Source organism: Molossus molossus, unplaced genomic scaffold (assembly GCF_014108415.1).
Source record: "Molossus molossus isolate mMolMol1 unplaced genomic scaffold, mMolMol1.p scaffold_m16_p_1, whole genome shotgun sequence".
Classification (NCBI taxonomy): Eukaryota; Metazoa; Chordata; class Mammalia; order Chiroptera; family Molossidae; genus Molossus; species Molossus molossus.
In genome coordinates, this window is record NW_023425344.1 from 39256363 (window position 1) to 39273423 (window position 17061).

The 17061-nt window shown below is 37.3% G+C and overlaps 1 protein-coding gene across 7 annotated transcripts in view; it reads left to right on the top strand.

The window, feature by feature from the left end:
• The window catches only part of CEP135 (centrosomal protein 135), a 79514-nt gene extending 66173 nt beyond the window's left edge, over window positions 1–13341 (top strand). For 3 of the 7 annotated variants that reach the window (XM_036270866.1, XM_036270893.1, XM_036270921.1), the window contains 5 exons: window positions 452–661; window positions 4194–4396; window positions 5543–5647; window positions 7989–8101; window positions 13230–13339. In XM_036270866.1, coding sequence (XP_036126759.1) covers window positions 452–661; window positions 4194–4396; window positions 5543–5647; window positions 7989–8088 — 618 coding nt within the window. In that variant the 3' untranslated portion in view covers window positions 8089–8101; window positions 13230–13339. Of the gene's footprint in view, window positions 1–451; window positions 662–4193; window positions 4397–5542; window positions 5648–6080; window positions 6137–7988; window positions 8102–13229 lie in introns of those variants that run through there. The other 4 variants (XM_036270902.1, XM_036270875.1, XM_036270911.1 and 1 more) reach the window with 4 other exon arrangements.
• The last annotated feature ends 3720 nt before the right edge of the window (window positions 13342–17061 follow it).

Here is a 17061-nt window from a genome sequence, read left to right on the forward strand (position 1 = left end):
AAAAGTATGTTTACAGTTGTGAGTGCACAAAACAGAGTTTCTCTTGTACTATTATTACTGTATTAGTTTCCATACAAACAACTGTAAACTTACTTTTGCCTCACCCTATATATATATTACTTTTTCTTCATAAAGCATTATTATGAAGGAAAATTTAATGTAACTTCAAAGATCTCTCATATTCACAACACCCTAAAACAATAATTTTCATCTTTGCATCTTCTAAATATATACATGAAGTACTTATTTACCATGATTAATAATTGTACACAATTCATTTTGTTAAGCATTAACTAGGCAATCTTCAAATAGACAACTTCTTGAGAGTATCTTAAAATATACAAAAATGGCTCTTATATTTTTATAAAGTGAGGCTGTAGCTGCACAGATTCAAGCCTTTAAAAGTATTGGGCTACTTTAACTTTTACCCTGTTTCATTTTTTATTTTCAGCACATAAATGCACATCATGCTTATGAATCTCAGATCTCATCAATGGCAAAAGCCATATCTAGATTAGAAGAAGAGCTGAGACATCAAGAAGATGAGAAAGCGGCAGTATTCAATGATTTGTCATCTCTTAGAGAACTCTGTATTAAGCTTGATTCAGGCAAAGATATTATGACTCAACAATTGAATGCTAAAAACCTTGAATTTGAAAGGGTAAGAACTTAGAAGGTATTGTTGTAACACATTGTTTTATTGAGCCCTGCTCTTAATTGTTTTCCTTTATCATTCACTACCTAATACATTTATTTCCCTCTGAAATAGTGACTTTTGACTGCAGGATTTTTTTTTTTTAACTTACCTTTATTGTTGAATGTATTACAGATGTTCCTCATTTTTTTCCCCCATTGACCCCCTCCTCCCCACTCCCGTCCCCCTCCTGCCTTTCCCCACACTGTTGTCTGTGTCCATTGGTTATGTATATATGCATATAAGTTCTTTGGTTTATTTCTTCCCACCCCCTAACCCCCCTTCCCTTTGAGGTTTGTCAGTCAGTCTAGCAACCAATTTGTACTTCTTAATCCCTTCACCTTTTTCACCCATTCCCCCATTCTCCCTCCCATCTGGCAACCAACAAAATGTTCTCTATATCCTTGAGAATGTTTCTGTTCTGCCTGTTCATTTTGTTTGTAGATTCAATTGTTGATAGCTATGTATTCATTGCCATTTTGTTTGTTCATATTTTTTATATTTTTCTTCAAGAAGACCCTTCAACATTTCATATAATAATGGTTTGGTAGTGATGAACTCCTTTAACTTTTTCTTGTCTGGGAAACTATATGGCCATCAATTCTAAATGACAGCTTTGCAGGATAGAGTAATCTTGGTTGTAGGTTCTTGCTTTTCATCACTCTGAATATTTCTTGCCACTCCCTTCTGGCCTGCAAAGTTTCTTTTGAGAAATCAGCTGACAGTCTTTTGGGAACTCCCTTGTAGGTAACTAACTGCTTTTCTCTTGCTGCTTTTAAGATTGTCTCTCTGTCTTGAACCTTTTGCATTTTGATGATGATGTGTCTTGATGTGGGCCTGTTGGGGTTCATCTTATTTGGGACTCTCTGTGCTTCCTGGAATGGTATGTCTGTTTCCTTCACCAAGTTAGGGAAGTTTTCTGCTGTTATTGTTTCAAACAGGTTTTCAATTTCTTGTTCTCTCTCTTCTCCTACTGGCACCCCCAAGACGTGAATGTTGGCACGCTTGAAGTTGTCCCAGAGGCTCTTTACACTATCCTCATTTTTTTGGATTCTTTTTTCTTTTTGCTGTTCTGATTGGGTGTTTTTTGCTTCCTTATATTCCAAATCGATGGTTTGCTTCTTGGCTTTACCTACTCTATTGAATCTGTGTAAATTATTCTTTATTTCAGTTAATGCCTCCATTTCTGACTGTGCATCCATCATTTCTGACTGGTCCTTTTTTATGCTCTTGAGGCCTTTGCTAAGTTTGCTGAGGTTCTCACTAAGTTCATTGAGCATCCTTATAAGCAGTATTTTGAACTCAGCATCTGTTAGGTTGCTTATCTCCATTTCGCTTAGTTCTTTTCTTGGGGTTTTGTTCTGTTCTTTCATTTGGGACCTGTTTCTTTGTCTCCTCATTTTGGCTGCCTCCCTGTGTTTGTTTCTGTGTATTACTTAACAAGAGGTATGGGGCTAGCTGAGACCAGATGCAGCTTGTTTATAAGAATTTAGGAAAACCTGAGGCAGGATCCAAGACAGGCCAATCCTATGGTTAAGCAAGTGGCAACAGCTTGGGTGGGCTTGAAAGTTGGGTGGGGTGGGGCAAGGTGGGGCCTCAGGGAGTCATCAGGGCGGGGCTACCAGTGTGAGCCAGGTTGCTGGAGTCCCAGATATGGCAGCTGTCTGCTGCCCAAGGGATGTGCTGACCAAAGGAACAAAGGCCTCTGACAGCACGTTTGTCCCCGAGAAAGCCCGCTCTCCAGCCCTCGCTTCAATGCCAACCAGCTCAGTTCTTCCCTGTCTCTGGCGCCCCTCCAGCTGCCTCCCCTCCAAGCTTAGAGGGAGAAAATCTGATAAGTTCGTGCGCGGGCCCTTTAAGAGGAGCTTCCTGAGGCTCCAGCCGCCTCAGCCTCCCTGAGCCTCAGTTCCTGCTGGTTTTCCAGCCAGAAGTTATGGGGACTTCTCTTCCTGGCACTGGAACCCTGAGCGGGGCACCTGGTGTGGGACGGGGACCCCCTCAGTCCTCAGGAAGGACCTTCCCAGCTGAGGTGTCCTCCTGATTTTTATCCACCACACGTGGGTGTGGGACCAGCCCGTCCGCCTCCGCCCCTCCTACCAGTCTGGATGTGGCTGCTGCTTTAATTCCGTAGTTGTAGGACTTCCATTCAGCTTGATTTTAGGTGGTTTTGAATGATGGTCGTTCTGTAGTTTAGTTGTAACTTTGATGTGGTTGTGGGAGGACGTGATATCACGTTTACCTACGCTGCCATCTTGACCAGAAGTCTTGACTGCAGGATTTTGAGAACTAAATTTGACTACTAGATTCTTTTGCCAAGATTTCTCTGGTATACGTGGTGATGAAATTAGGGGTAGTCTGTTTTATAGTAGATGGGTATTTAGGAGAATATGAGTCATCTCATAGAATAGGAGCGTATCTCAATACATTCTTTCATTGTTTAAAGGTAAGATTTAAATGGAGGAGTGAGCACTTCACTGTTTCCTAAGTAGAATATTTTTCCTGGTAAAAATATCAAGTCATTTAAATCTTGAAAAATCTAGGTACCTGGAATTTCTCTTTCCCAAATTGAAGTATTGCTTTAAACAACAAAGTGTGTTTTCAAACATAGGTGTTTTTAGTTTTCACTCATTTAGTATATTTGTTTTCAGGTACTGAGAAGCTCAAATACTGGCTTGACCATATAGTCAGAGGACACAGATTTAATATAGATCAGAAGGGCCTCCTTGCTGATAGGGTGGCCATATTTTAGGATTTTCTGGTAATGACCCCTCCTGACAAGGTAGTACTAGAAAACTATTTGAAGCGTTGGAGTAGATCTTAGCCAAATAAGCCCTTACTAAAAATAGTAAAGATTATTTATTTATTTTTTAGCCTCACTTGAGGACATTTTTCCATTTTTTGTTCAGATAGAGTGGGAGGGAGAGCGAGGGGGGGAGAGAGAGAGAGAGAAACAAAGAGAGAGACATCGATGTAAAAGGGGCACATCAAGTGGTTGCCACCCGCACAACCCAACCAGGGCCTGGGACAAACTGCAACCAAGGTACGTGCCCTTAGCAGGAACCAAACCCGGGTCTCTCTGGAGTGCAGGCCGACGCTCTAACTGCTGAGCCAAACCGGCCAGGGCTATTTTTACAATGAGATGTTGTCTTTCTTTCTTTTAAATGTTATTTTATTGATTTTTTTTTTTTTTAGGGAGAGAGAGAAACATTGATCAGCTGCCTCCTTGCACGTCCCCTACTGGGGATCAAGCCTGCAACCTGGGCATGTGCCCTGCCTGCCTGGGAACGAACTGGGACCTCTTGGTCCATGGGAGGACACTCAGTCCACTGAGCCACACTGGCCAGACTAGATGTTTTTCTTATACTTAAAAAAGTGGTTCAGAATCTTTAACCTGTACCCAAAATGAAGGAACTGACTGACGTGTGTGTCTAGCTCTGCAGGCAATTTTTCAGAGGAAGTCTAAAAGTACTGAAGTAATCTTACTTCGTTCTTTCTGTAGGTTGTGATGGAATTAGAAAATATAAAATCAGAATCAGAGCTGTTGAAAAACCAACTGTCAAGTGAGAGACATACGATTAAAAACCTCGAATCATTGTTGGCTACGAATAGAGATAAAGAATTTCATTCTCATATGACCTCGCACGAGAAAGATACAGAAATTCAGCTACTTAAAGAGAAGTTAACCCTTTCAGAAAGCAAATTGTAAGTATCTTAAATCAATCTATGTGAGGAAAATAGCTTCTCAAAAATAATTTTTAACATGAGTAATTTTTTGTAGATTTATAGCATAAAAACAAATGATTAAAAACTGCTGGAGAAACAAAAAAATATATATTTTAACTTTTGATGGGAGAGGAGGATGAAAGTGTGAAGAGTGATTTAAAACCAAAATATTTTACTTACATGGCTGCTGCTTTTGGAAGTTTAGGGGTTTAGTTCAGAAGAGACATTATGTTTGGAGATACACATTTGTATATCTTTACCACAGAGGTGGTTCCCATGCAAATGAATGAGTGAACTTTTAAAAAATGCCTAAATTTGAGCAAGGAAGAGAGGAGTCAAAGGAGAGGATTTCAGGATGGGACTCATCCAGTGGATTAGGAAAAAGACTTCAAAAACCTAGGCAATGTCCGGCTGGTGTGGCTCAGTAGTTGAGCATAGACCCCTGCACCAAGAGGTCGCCAGTTCGATTTCTAGTCAGGACACATGCTCAGGTTGTGGGCCTGATCCCCAGTGGGAGGCATGTGGGAGGCAGCCAGTCGATGTTCTCTCTCATCGATGTTTCTGTCTCTGTCTCCCTCTCCCTTCCTCTCTGTAAAATCAATAAAGGAAGAAAAAATTTTGGGGGGAAAAAAATCTTAGGCAATTTGACCCTCCTGTGTGTAATTACCTTTTAGGAGATTGATAATGGTGTCTTTTTAGGATGGAGGGGTTTAGGTGTATTTGTTGGAAGAAGAGAGGAAACCCAGAGTAGATACTACAAGTGGACTAAGTAAATTTTAAAAAGTTAGAAATATTTCCCTTTCTGAGGTAAGAGCAAGAAAGAGCTGATGAAGATACTTTACAATTGGGTGTTATAATCCATGTCTTACTCATATTTGTGATAAGGTTCAGTAGATGCTAGAGGCTCAGTAGATGTTTATTAAATAAATAAGATGCATGAAAAGAAAACTTTGTTGTAGAAGCTTCAGAAGTTTAGAGAAGTAGTGTTGAAAGTCTTGATCTTTTTTTCATCCTTAAGTATCATCTCCTTTGTATTTATCACAAAAACAACAATCCATAGCACTTAACTCTATAAAACAGAACATTTGTTATTTATTTCTTTGATTTTTAAAATTTGTTTTTAAGAACTAGTCAAAGCCGAGAGAACACCATGCTTCGGACTAAAGTGGCACAATTACAAACAGATCATGATGCCCTGAAAAGACAGATTTCCACCGAAAGATATGAACGGTAAGAAAAATTTTTAACTTTAGACAGTGTTTTTATTTATTGCCTATCCTATTCCAAAAAGGATTTAATGTGGCTTACAAATAGCAAACTCTTTTAAAGCATTAATGTTCAAAATAAATTTCTTCAGGAAGAATTACTGAAAAGGCAACAAGTGTTATGGAAGATAATATTCCTACAGTAAATAAAGTAGCAAGTATTGTATGAATGTTTCCCATAGCGTTTCTCAAGGCAAAATCAGGGCATTATTTCAGAGGATATAGTTAGAGAATAAACAAGCTAGTAAGGATTTCACAAGAGTCCAAAATAGGCTCCAATAGGAAAATCATCAAATAAGTGACAATGCTGATAATTATAAGGCCATTAACAAATATGTACCAGATACTAGATATATATTTGATATTGCTAACAATCTATTTTTATACCTATATTATAGGAAACTGGGGACATACAAATAGTAAATAGCAGAGTCAAGAATGAAATTCAGGCAGGTCTGTTTAATTTTAAAGCCCCTGCTCCTAACCTCTATAATATATTCTCTACAGTTTAGTAATTTTCATACTCAGTTATATTCCCATTTATTTTCTTCATTATGTTAAAAAAATTTTTTTTTAATCCTCACCTGAGGATATTTTTTCACTTATCTTCAGATAGAGTGGGGGGGGGGGGAGAGAGAGGGAGGGAGAGGTGCATCAATGTGAGAGAGACATATTGATTGGTTGCCTCCTGCACAGCGCTGACCAGGGTCAGGGACTGAACCAAAACCAAGGTATGTGCCCTTGACCAGAATCAAACCTGCAACTCTTTGGTCCTCAGGCTGATGCTGTAACTGTTGAACCAAACCAGCCAGGGCTCATTATGTTAAATTTTTAATCCTCAAGTGTTACAAAGAGGAATAAGACCTGCTTAAGCAGTTAAAGTCAAAGTCTAATTTTTAAATCATTTGTCAAGTTTATTTTCTCCTGTTACTTTTTTTTACTATATTAATACCGTAGATATCAACATTTTTGAGATTTCATTCTCAAATAGTGGTCAAATTGCTTATTAGGTCAGATTTTGAGTATCCATTAGCATCAAAACTTTTGATTCATATGCTATTTGGTATATAGACAGAATTTTCTAGGAATTCGGTATTTTTTGTTTCAGTGAGATATGAAGCCTGAGATTGCATCATTGTCATGAAAGCTGTTTTTCATCTATAATTTAGAAGACCTAGTTTCTTAATATGCTTAAACTGTACATATATAATCATTTCCATTTCTTAATGATAAGTTAAATTTGTTCAATTCAAGGGTCCTAAGTCAAGCTCTCTGTTACTTAAGGCTTTACATCCCCTTAATTTTTCTCCTTTTTCCTTACCCCAGTTCCCAAAGAAACCTTGACCCAAATGACCATGTCTTTCCTTCTTACCATCCACCTAGACCATGCATTCCTAAAGGGGTAATATTGCCACCCCATGGGGAAAAATGATGCTTGGGAGAAGAGGGAGTAGCAAAAACCCTTAGGTGTTACAATGATGTATGGCCCTCCAGAGGGCCCAGTATATAAACAATGTACATATGTGGGGATAATTTTGGGGGGAAATTCCTAAAAAGTTTCTTTAGGGGAATAATAGTGAAAAAGAGTGTGAAACACTCAGCAATCTTGGATACTCAAGAACTCAAAGCAAAAAAAAGTCTAGGCCAGACACTCCAGATAGCTCACAAAGGGGAGTGGCAGTGCAGTGCCCATGCTCTGTGGGGCAGACGCAGACACAGACACAGAGCAGGAAAGCATAACGGAGAATGGATTATTTTACTTCTGACATTTGGGAGTTTTGAGGCAGGAAGAAGGAAGAGGGCTACATTTGTGTGCAAGAAGTAGGAAAGGAAAGGGCAGAGGGGGGAGCCATCCAACTTTGGAAATCTGTACTCAGAGGGGCTTTGAACAGTCTCTCATGATACAATTCCTTTCATTGAAATCTTTTACCTACTACTTAAAAATCATATGAGGACATAGGATTTAAATTTAGTAGAAATAGAAATTAATTGAGCCCTGGTCGGTTTGGCTCAGCGGTTAGAGCGTCGGCCTGTGGTCCAGAGAGACCCGGGTTTGGTTCCCGCTAAGGGCACGTACCTCGGTTGCAGTTTGTCCCCGGCCCTGATTGGGTCATGCAGGAGGCAGCCACTCTATATGTCCCTTTCACGTCGATGTTTCTTTCTCTCTCTCTTCCTCTGAACTTGTCCTGGGGTAAGGATAAAAAAAAAAAAGAAATTAATTGAGTAAAAATTTTATTTAACAACAGTAAAAACACCTTAAATTTGTAAGACCCTTCTTGCAATTAACTCTTGACCTTATTTGTCAGAGAACGAGCAATCCAAGAGATGCGTCGACATGGTCTTCCCACACCACCCCTTAGTTCTACTCTGAAGTCTCCTTTACAGTCTCCTGAACAGATAAACTGATGATTTCAGAAAGGTATGTATGTAGCACCATGGACAAACAAAGCTAATCTATGGCTATAGAGATTCAGGAAGTAGTGTTCAGGGGAGGCAGAGAGATTGCCTGTCAAAGTGGTCAGGGGACCTTTCTGATCACCTTTGGTGGGAATAATGGAATGTTCTGTTTGATGGTGATGGTAATGGAGGTATATACGATTGTAAAAACTCATTGAACTGAACATTTCCGGTCCATGACAATATGAGATATCACAGAAATATTTTATGAAGTGACAAATTCAAGGTACAAATAATAGATTATACAGGTGTGGACCAAGACAGACAGGAATACGTGTGGCAAAATAGATGAAATCTGGTTGGAATTGCAGCCTGTTGGGCATAATGAGGGAGAAAGATGTGGTAGGTAGAGTGGGATATATAGAATTATTTAATGTGAGACTATATTATAGACTGTAGACTTTATTCTGTAAGTCAAGGGGAGCCACTGAAGATCGTCCTATGTATAAGATGCATACAGGAGGGGTTAAGAGGAAAGAACTGCTCCTGGCAGATTCACTTCAGAATTATATTTGGGCTTTTTTGGAGGACAGTAGAAATCAGAGGCAGGGAGACCAGAAAGAGATAGGAAACAGTATAATAAGTTCAGGATCAGTGTAATAATACTGAAAGCTAGGACAGATTTTTAAAAATAAATTATACATATAGAAAAGTGTCATTTTATAGTATACAGCTCAGTGAATTTTCACAAACTGAGCACGCACACCTATTCAGCCTGCACCCAGATCAAGAAACAAAACATTGCCTCACTTGGGCTCCCTTATGGTCATAAGCCCTGCTCTAAGAGTAACCACCCTAACTAGTAAAAGACATTTTTTCCCTGTTTTTGGACATTTAAAAAATGATATACCTTTCTGGCCTCTTTTCCTCAATAGTACATTTGTGAGATTCATCTCTGTTGTGCTGTTGTGTGTCCTTGTATATGGCTGAGTCTTGTTGCTGCATATATTCCATTACATGAACTTACCACAGTCTATTTACTCATTCTGTTGTCGATGGGCTCTGGTAATATCCAGTTCAGGTTGTCACAGAGTTATGAATATTCTAGTACCTGTATATTGGTGAACAGGTGTGTGCATTTCTTTCGGGTGTATACTTAAGAGTGAAATTGTCGGGTCACTGGACATGCATGTTCAGTGCCCGTCAAGTTGCTGGAAGTGTTTGAGTGAGGAGATAGGGCAGAACAGTTTTCCAGAGCACTAGCACATCTTTGAGGAAGAGTCAAAGACTATGGTGATTCACAAAAGGGGAACGAATGGGAAAGAAGCATGTCAGACCCAGGGTTTGAGAGGTAGGGCCTGAAAAATGCAGGCTCATTTACAGAAGTGGTAAAGTCAGTTCTTTTTAAAATGATTCATTTCTTTGCCTCTTTTAATAGAAGTACAAAGATGATGAGTAAGCATTTCCCCAGTGCCTCAGTCTCCTTAGGAACATTAGCTGTGTGCTGTGCTTTCACATGCAGATGCCCTCAGGGTTTGTTGATATGTGCAGGGCCCAGGTTTAAATGATTTCTGACTGCTGTGCTTTTGCTTTTGTGTTTGTTTGAGTAAAATATTTATTTTCCTCTTTCACTTTGAGGACCACTTCTCAGTGCTGGCTGCAATCACTGTGTCCTCACAACTTCTAAGTGCTGCATTAATTTGAATGTGATTTAGGTGGAGGTTCAATTTCTTGTTAGAATGCCTCATAACAGTTGTGACCCAAATGTTTCCTCATGCCCAATTCATAGCTGCATTTTAGATCTGGGATAGTAAACTATGGTCTGTGGGCCCTGTTTTTGTAAATTAAGCTTTATTGGAGCATAGCCACACCCACTTGTTTACATATGTGTAAGACTGCTTTCCCACAGCTGCAGAATTACATAGTTGGTACAGAGACCCTGGGGTCCACAAATCTAAAATAGTTACTGCCTGGCCTTTCACACTGTGTAGCCGGTGGGAAACTCAACAGTACACCTGAGATAAAGAGTGAAAAGGTACATAACTCCTCAGTTTTAAGGCCTGACCTTAGAGATCCCCCGAGAGGGTCCTGGGGACTCCCAGGAATCTGCAGACTATGCTTTAATATACAGAACACAGTGGATTCCAGCAGTGTCTAAAGAGATGATGAATTATAAAATGTGTTTTAATTGCGATAAAAAATATATAGCACGAACTTTGCCATATAAACTATTTTTAAGTGAAAATTCAGTGCATTAAATTCTCAGGCTGTGCAGCCATCACCACTATTTCCAAAACTTTTTCATCACCCCAAACAGAAGCTCTGTATCCATTAAACAATAATTCTTCAGTCCTGGATCACATCCCCAGCCTCTGGTAACCTCTAATCTATTTTTCTGTCTCTATGAATTTGCCTATTCAGATTTTCATCTAAGTGAAATCGTACATTATTTGTCCTTTTGTGTCTGGCTTATTTCACTTCAGATAATTCTTTCAAGATTCATCTATGTCATAGCATGTCTCAGAACTTCATTCCTTTTTATGCCTGGATAGTATTTCTTTGTGTGATTATACCACATGTTTATCCATTCATCAGTTGATGAACACCAGTGTTGTTTTCATCTCTTAGCTATTGTGAATAATGCTGCTAAGACCATTGGTATCAAATATCTGTTTTGGTCGTGTTTTCAAATCTCTTGGAAGTACTTAGAAGTAGAGTTGCTGGGTCATATGGAAATTCTATTAAACTTCTTGAGTACCTTCCAGACATTTTTACACGGCTGTACCATTTTACATTTTCCCCAGCAATGTAAGGGTTCCAATTTTTCAAATTCTTTTCAATACTTGTTATTTTCCATTTTTTAAATTCTAGCTATCATAATAGATGTGAATTAGAAAACTTCAACAACTATTAGCAAGGTCCCAAAGTATCCTAATGATGTTGTTAATTAGTAACCCATTTCCATTCATATTTTCTAAATATTGTCACCAAAACTAATTCTCAGGGATTTCCCCACAAGTACTCAGAAATAATATTAAATAGTCATATCAACTCATATTTACGGTGTCTCTAATAGTTAAAATATATAACCCAGTTTTTACTTTTTGATAATTATATCTAATATATGCTCACTGACAAGGACATAAAATAGAAAAGTATAAAGAAGAAAATCAATAATTTTTTATGGAAAATATACATAACTTGAAATTTATCATTTTAACCATTTTTGAGCATACATTTCTCTGGCAGTTAGTACATTCACTTTGTTGTGCACAAATTATTTCCACTCTCCAACTTCAAACTTTTTGATTTTCTCCAACTGAAATTCTGTGCCCATTAAATACTAATTGCACATTCTCCCACCCCCAGCAGCCCTGCCAACCACCATTGCAATTTGTCTATTCTGTATACCTCAGTATAACTGGAATCAGCCTTTTGTCAATGGCTTATTTCACTTAGCATAATGTTTTGAGGGTTCATCTATGTTGGAGCTTGTCTCAGAACTTTTTTCCTTTAAAAAAAAATATTTTTGTTGATTTTTTTAGAGAGAGAGGAAGAGGGAACAAGAGAGAGAAAGAGAAACATTGATGTGAGAGCAGAACATCGGTCGGCTGCCTCCTGGCGATTGAACCTGCATCCTGGGCATGTGCCCAGACTGGGAATCAAACCATCAACCTTTCAGTGACGGGGCAGCACACAACCAACTGAGCCACACCAACCAGGGCAGAACTTTCTTCCTTTTTAAGGCTAAATAATATGCCATTATATGTATATACCACATTTATTTATCCATTCATCAGCTGATTGACCCTTGGATTGCTATTATGAAAATGAAAAATGCCACGACTAACATGGATGTAAAATCAAAATCACTTTTAGTCTTACAACTCAGAGAAAATAGCAATTAGCATTTTGGTATACTTCCTTCTTGTATTTAATTAGTAATTAGCATACATACACATGCATAGACATACATGTATAATTTTACTAGAGATCATACTCAAGATAGTTTTTATCCTGATTTTTTTTGTTTTGTTCTTTATGGTTTCCCCCCCTAATATTGTTGTGAGGATTTATTGATATCAGTAAAAGCATTTTCAAAAATACCATTTTAAAATAGTGATCAAAGGCCCTGGCCAGTTTGGCTCAGCGGTTAGAGCGTCAGCCCACGGACCGATGAGTCTCAGGTTCAGTTCTGGTCAGGGGCACATACCTGGGTTGCAGTTCATTCCTGGCCCTGGTTGGGTTCGTGGGTGGCGGGGAGCAACCAGTCGATGTGTCTGTCCCTCTCACATCGATGTTTCTATCTCTCTTCCTTTCTCTCCCTCCCTCCCACTCTAACTGAAGATGAATGGAAAATTGTCCTCGGGTGAGGATTTAAAAAAAATAAAATAATGATCTAATGGTTTATCACATGGATATTCTAGGACTGTTATCATTCTTCTCTTATAGAACCTACAGCTTGTTCCCCATTTTTTTTCCTATAATCAATAATGTTGGTTTTTTTTATCCTCACTCTAGGATATTTTTTCATTTATCTTCAGACAGAGTAATAGAAGGGAGGGAGAGAGGGAGAGAAAAACATCAATGTGAGAGAGACACATTGACTGGTTGCCTCCTGCATGGCCTCGACAAGGTCCAGGGACGAACCACAACCGAGGTATGTGCCCTTGGCCAAAATCGAACTCGGGTCTCATTGGTCCACTGGTCAACACTCTAATCACGGAGCCAAACCGACCAGGGCAATAATGTTGTTTTATATCAGTATTAGAAAACATGTCTGATTATCTCTTCTTAAGTATGTCATCTTAAGTAGAAAAATATGAACTTTTTCACTGTTTCCATTATGGGATTTTTCATATTTTAATGTGTGTTTTAATTGGGAGGATGATTAGATAGCACATAAGATGGAATGTCTTTTCACTTGTGTCATTCTTTTTGTCCTCATATATTTTGATGTACTTTGGTTGTTTGGAGGGAATCTTTTTGAAGTAGAGAATAGTACTTTTTAACCACTAAATAGGCAAGGGTTTTATTAGAGACTATACTTTCAATTAAAATAATACTGAATTTCAGTTTTTCATGATGTACTGAATAATTTGGTTTATCACTTTTCTCTTAACCCACTTTTACCCTCCCCCCTTTTTCAGAACGTTGACTTTCAATGAGTTGGCTGTATGGACTTGTTAAAGGACAGCACAGTAATACTATATTTGAAGTACTTGTTCCTGAAAATCATGAACATTGACGCAAATTCTACCTCTTTCAACTTTTATTTAAATCAGTGAATATTTATGTAAAAATTGGTTTAAAAGAGCTATATCTATGTGTATATTTTCATACATATGACAGAACAAAATATGTATTAATAGTGTTAACTGATGCTATATCTGTATTTTTATTCCTGACTTAAATTACTCCTCAAAGTGTATTTATATTGTGAATTAATATAATGTATTGTTCACATTATGCTTTAATAACCTTTTTCTTAATGAGCCATGATATTTGTATATAAATATTCTTACAGTACTTGTTTTTAAAGTGTTTTTAGTTTTTATGCCTGTGTTTATAAACCATATCTTTAATGCATTCACAAAGGATTATCAAGTTTGATGTTATGCTGTCATGCTTAATTTTTTCTTCTAACTGTAAAATTAATTATTTACCAGTTTGCTGTCTATCACTGAGGGGAATATATTCAGACCTATTATAACAGCAGAGGTCTAGATAAAATGATTACCATATATAATCTGTTATTGCCAACTAGAAGAACTGTGATGGGAAGATACATTAATATATTACATACATTATTTTTACTATCACATGGACTCTTCACATAATACAGATTTATCAAAATCAAACTAAAAACTGTATTTAAAATTTTGCACAACCATAGAACAGAAATTGGGGACTTATTTCAGTTAATAAAATTCATCACTATATTAAGATAAAATTTCAGAATATAATAGTGTATGGGGTAAATATAGTAAAACATTTTGCTAAAATTCCAATATACATACATTTGATGTTATCAGATTTTGTTTCTACACCTATATGTTGTTATTTAATCAGTCTTCCAGAAAGGTATGTAAACACCGAACTATGGCATATTAAGTAGAAAACAGCTTTTTACAATTTTCAAAGTTTTCATTTTAAAGAATATAGATATATGCAAATATTAATAAAAGAACAGTAATACAAAATAGAGTATTGGATACAAAAACTAATCGTGTTTGAACCATACACATTTGAAGGAAATCCTGTTCTCTAAAGATTTCATTATGATTGAAAAAGAGCTTAAAAACACATAGGAAAGTGGAAGGATAATTACTTATGATACATTTTGTTTCCTCTTTGGTTTAATAAAGTGGATTTTGTGTATGTGCATTTATGTGTACTTGGGGGTAGGCATTGCCCTTTTTCTAAAACTAATATGCCTTATGTTTGAGTTATGCCCTTTGCAGTAATTCAGTGTGTGTTTGGGTGTGATGCGGCTGACTTGACCACCTTCTCTTTTGTGTGAATTCATGTATTATAGCAAAGTACAAAAGAAATGGAACTATTTGCAATGTCAAATCGAAAATCTTTTAATAAATATATGTAAATGAAATAAAAATATTCCCACCTTTTCCCCAAAGCAACAGCAAGACATATTTTGTTAGATTTATTTTTATTGTTTTTTATAATAAAAAATGTATAGCTTGCTATATTGTTTTTATAACCATGATACTAAAATTTTCTAAAAGTAGTTTTATCTTAAAACACTGAATGTTCTGACCTTTTCTAGATGTTTTTAATTTGTTTTAAATAACTTTAAATTATGGAGCTTGACATAGATTTTTCCAATAAACATTCCAGTCAATTTATTTTCTCTTTCTTACAAATAGTTTTTTAAAACAATTTTAGCAGTATTCATAATTCTAAAATTAAGTACAGTTTATTCAAATCAAACTTTATTATGGGGAGATACAGGGAATTCCCGAACTTAAATGCCAGGCACTTTTTTTTTTTACTGACTTTTCTTTCATTTATTTTCAATTAGTTCAAAATATAAGAAATGAAGTTACAGTTTCTGTTTGAAATTCATCTACAAAATGGTTAAACAGACTTTTGTGTGTGTGTATGCACGTTTCTTGCAAATGCTTTTTGTTTCGGACATTCATTACCATTGACTATGCCACCTGCTCCCTCTCCTGTTGCAGTTGATCACACGTCTGATCTCATAGCCCTCCTCAATTCTCAGAAGAATTTAGTACCTGCTGTACCGTCTTTCTGCCATTAATTGTATCAGTCTTTTAATTTCAGTATTTTCTTGGAACAATGGTTATTGATCAGGCATGTATATTAGAGTTACCTGGACAATGTTAATAAAATACTGATTTTTTGAAACCTACGCCATTCCAAATAAATCACTCTCAGAGTCTGAGAGTGAGGTGTGGGTTTTTTGTTTGTTTGTTTTTTAGGTTCTTTTGACAATTCTAATGTGCAACAAAAATTTTATTTATTTTTTATTTATTTTTCAAATATTTATGTTGAATGTAGAATGTATAACAGATGTTCCTCATTTTTCCCCCATTGACCCCCTCCTCCCCAATCCCGCCCCCCTCCCACCTTTTCCCACACTATTGTCTGTGTCCATTGGTTATGCATATAAGTTCTTTGGTTTATTTCTCCCCCCCCCCCCAACCCCTTTCCCTTTGAGGTTTGTCAGTCTAGCAATGAATTTGTACTTTTTAGTCCCTTCACCTTTTTCACCCATTCCCCCATTCTCCCTCCCATCTGGCAACCAACAAAATGTTCTCTGTATCTGTGATAATGTTTCTGTTCTACCTGTTCATTTTGTTTGTAGATTCCATTGTTGATAGCTATGTATTCATTGCCATTTTGTTTGTTCATATTATTTTATCTTTTTCTTCAAAAAGACCCTTCATCATTTCATATAATAACGGTTTGGTGGTGATGAACTCCTTTAACTTTTTCTCGTCTGGGAAACTATATGGCCATCGATTCTAAATGACAGCCTTGCAGGATAGAGTAATCTTGGTTGTAGGTTCTTGCTTTTCATCACTCTGAATATTTCTTGCCACTCCCTTCTGGCTGATTGAGAAATCAGCTGACAGTCTTATGGGAACTCCCTTGTAGGTAACTAACTGCTTTTCTCTTGCTGCTTTTAAGATTGTCTCTCTGCCTTGAACCTTTTGCATTTTGATGATGATGTATCTTGATGTGGGCCTGTTGGGGTTCATCTTATTTGGGACTCTCTGTGCTTCCTGGAATGGTATGTCTATTTCCTTCACCAAGTTAAGGAAGTTTTCTGCTGTTATTGTTTCAAACAGGTTTTCAATTTCTTGTTCTCTCTCTTCTCCTACTGGCACCCCCAAGATGTGAATGTTGGCACGCTTGAAGTTGTCCCAGAGGCTCTTTACACTATCCTCATTTTTTTGGATTCTTTTTTCTTTTTGCTGTTCTGATTGGGTGTTTTTTGCTTCCTTATATTCCAAATTGTTGGTTTGCTTCTTGACTTTACCTACTCTACTATTGAATCTGTGTAAATTATTCTTTATTTCAGTTAATGCCTCCTTCATTTCTGACTGTGCATCCATCATTTCTGACTGGTCCTTTTTTATGCTCTTGAGGCCTTTGCTAAGTTTGCTGAGGTTCTCACTAAGTTCATTGAGCATCCTTATAAGCAGTATTTTGAACTCAGCATCTGTTAGGTTGCTTATCTCCATTTCGCTTAGTTCTTTTCTTGGGGTTTTGTTCTGTTCTTTCATTTGGGACCTGTTTCTTTGTCTCCTCATTTTGGCTGCCTCCCTGTGTTTGTTTCTGTGTGTTACTTAACAAGAGGTATGGGGCTAGCTGAGACCAGATGTTGCTTGTTTGAAAGAATTTTGGAAAACCTGAAGCAGGATCCAAGACAGGCCAATCCTATGGTTAAGCAACTGGCGACAGCTTGGGTGGACCTGAAAATTGGGTGGGGCA